Below are 1,163 nucleotides of genomic sequence, written 5' to 3'. Positions count from 1 at the left end.
CGCGCGCACACGCGCGCACACACACACACACACACACACACACACACACACACACACACACACACGCGCGCGCGCGCGCGCACACACGCACGCACGCACGCACGCATGCAACCTCTCAATCCCAGTTTCACTCCACTCCTCACCCCAAAGCCCCTCCTACAACTACACAAACCTGACCAATGCAGCCACCATGGCCTGGCTGCCGCCAATGGGAAAGTCCAGCTTGCACTCTGGGCGATACCCTGGTGATTTGTGGTGGGTGTGTTCGCGTGTTGCGTTGTGGTTAGGGCGAGACCAGGCTTTGCCCGACGTGAAGGCGGCATCAACTGAAAAAGCAAGGCGGCCGAGAGAGACAAACTGAAAAGTGGGAAGAGCAGGAGATCAGGCAGGAGCGAGGAAAGCGGCAGTCAAACGCGGGTCAACCCATAGTCAACCGGGCTCGGGGAAGGTCATTACACCAGAAATCACGCGGTTGTGGCGCCACAACTGCTCACACTCGTTAAACATGAAGGCCACCTGTCGTGGAGATTCGAATGGTTTTACAGCCACATCAGGTTTCGTGGGGGGGGGGGGAGAGTGTGGGAGGCGGTGCTGTATGTGGATGGTGTCAGCAAGAGCCGTAAACGTGGTGGCAGGGTGCCCACATCTGCTAACCGCCCTTCTGACACCCTGCTGCTCCTCCAACTTTCAGCTGATCTTCGGAGTCCGACCGCCTTCAGCACCTGAAACCGCACGTCATCAACCTCTTCAGATCCACCTGCCTTCTGCACTCAAACCCGTTCCTCGTTAACCCTTGCCCGGCCAACCCCTAGCACCCAAATTGCACCGCCACCCCACGCGGCGCCCTAATCAGCCCCGACAATCCTCAACTTCCGCCCCTTGCGCCCCCAACCTGCGACCCACCTCTGCCGCAATGGTGCCGTCTGCGGGTAGGCCTGACAGCAGGAAGCATAGCAGGTTCATCCAGTTCTTGATGAAGGGGTCGCTGACCGTGGAGTCCAGCACCTGGACCGGACGCGAGAACAAATGAGGTGCCACTTGTTGCAAGTGCAAGTTGGAGGGCCAAGCACGAGAGGGGGGGGGGCGCCAATGACTCCAAAGCGCAGCTGGCGCCCGGCACCCAGCTCAGCCCATTAAAGCGCTGAGAGCGGCATCTCTGGGGG

The 1,163-nt window shown here is 60.0% G+C and overlaps 1 protein-coding gene across 1 annotated transcript; it reads right to left on the bottom strand.

Moving 5' to 3' along the window:
• Positions 1-162: 162 nt before the first annotated feature.
• Positions 163-963, bottom strand: MNEG_8177 (FAD dependent oxidoreductase; the record flags this gene model as incomplete). The annotated part of the gene is made up of 3 exons (XM_014043350.1): positions 163-242; positions 495-516; positions 904-963. 3 exons carry the CDS (start codon positions 961-963, stop codon positions 163-165), a joined length of 162 nt encoding a protein of 53 aa, XP_013898804.1.
• Between the last annotated feature and the right edge of the window lie 200 nt (positions 964-1,163).

The sequence above is a fragment of the Monoraphidium neglectum genome (genome assembly GCF_000611645.1).
Source record: "Monoraphidium neglectum strain SAG 48.87 unplaced genomic scaffold scaffold01525, whole genome shotgun sequence".
NCBI lineage: Eukaryota > Viridiplantae > Chlorophyta > Chlorophyceae > Sphaeropleales > Selenastraceae > Monoraphidium > Monoraphidium neglectum.
The sequence above is the reverse complement of the archived record's forward strand: the minus strand, read 5'-3'. Positions and strand labels throughout refer to the sequence as shown.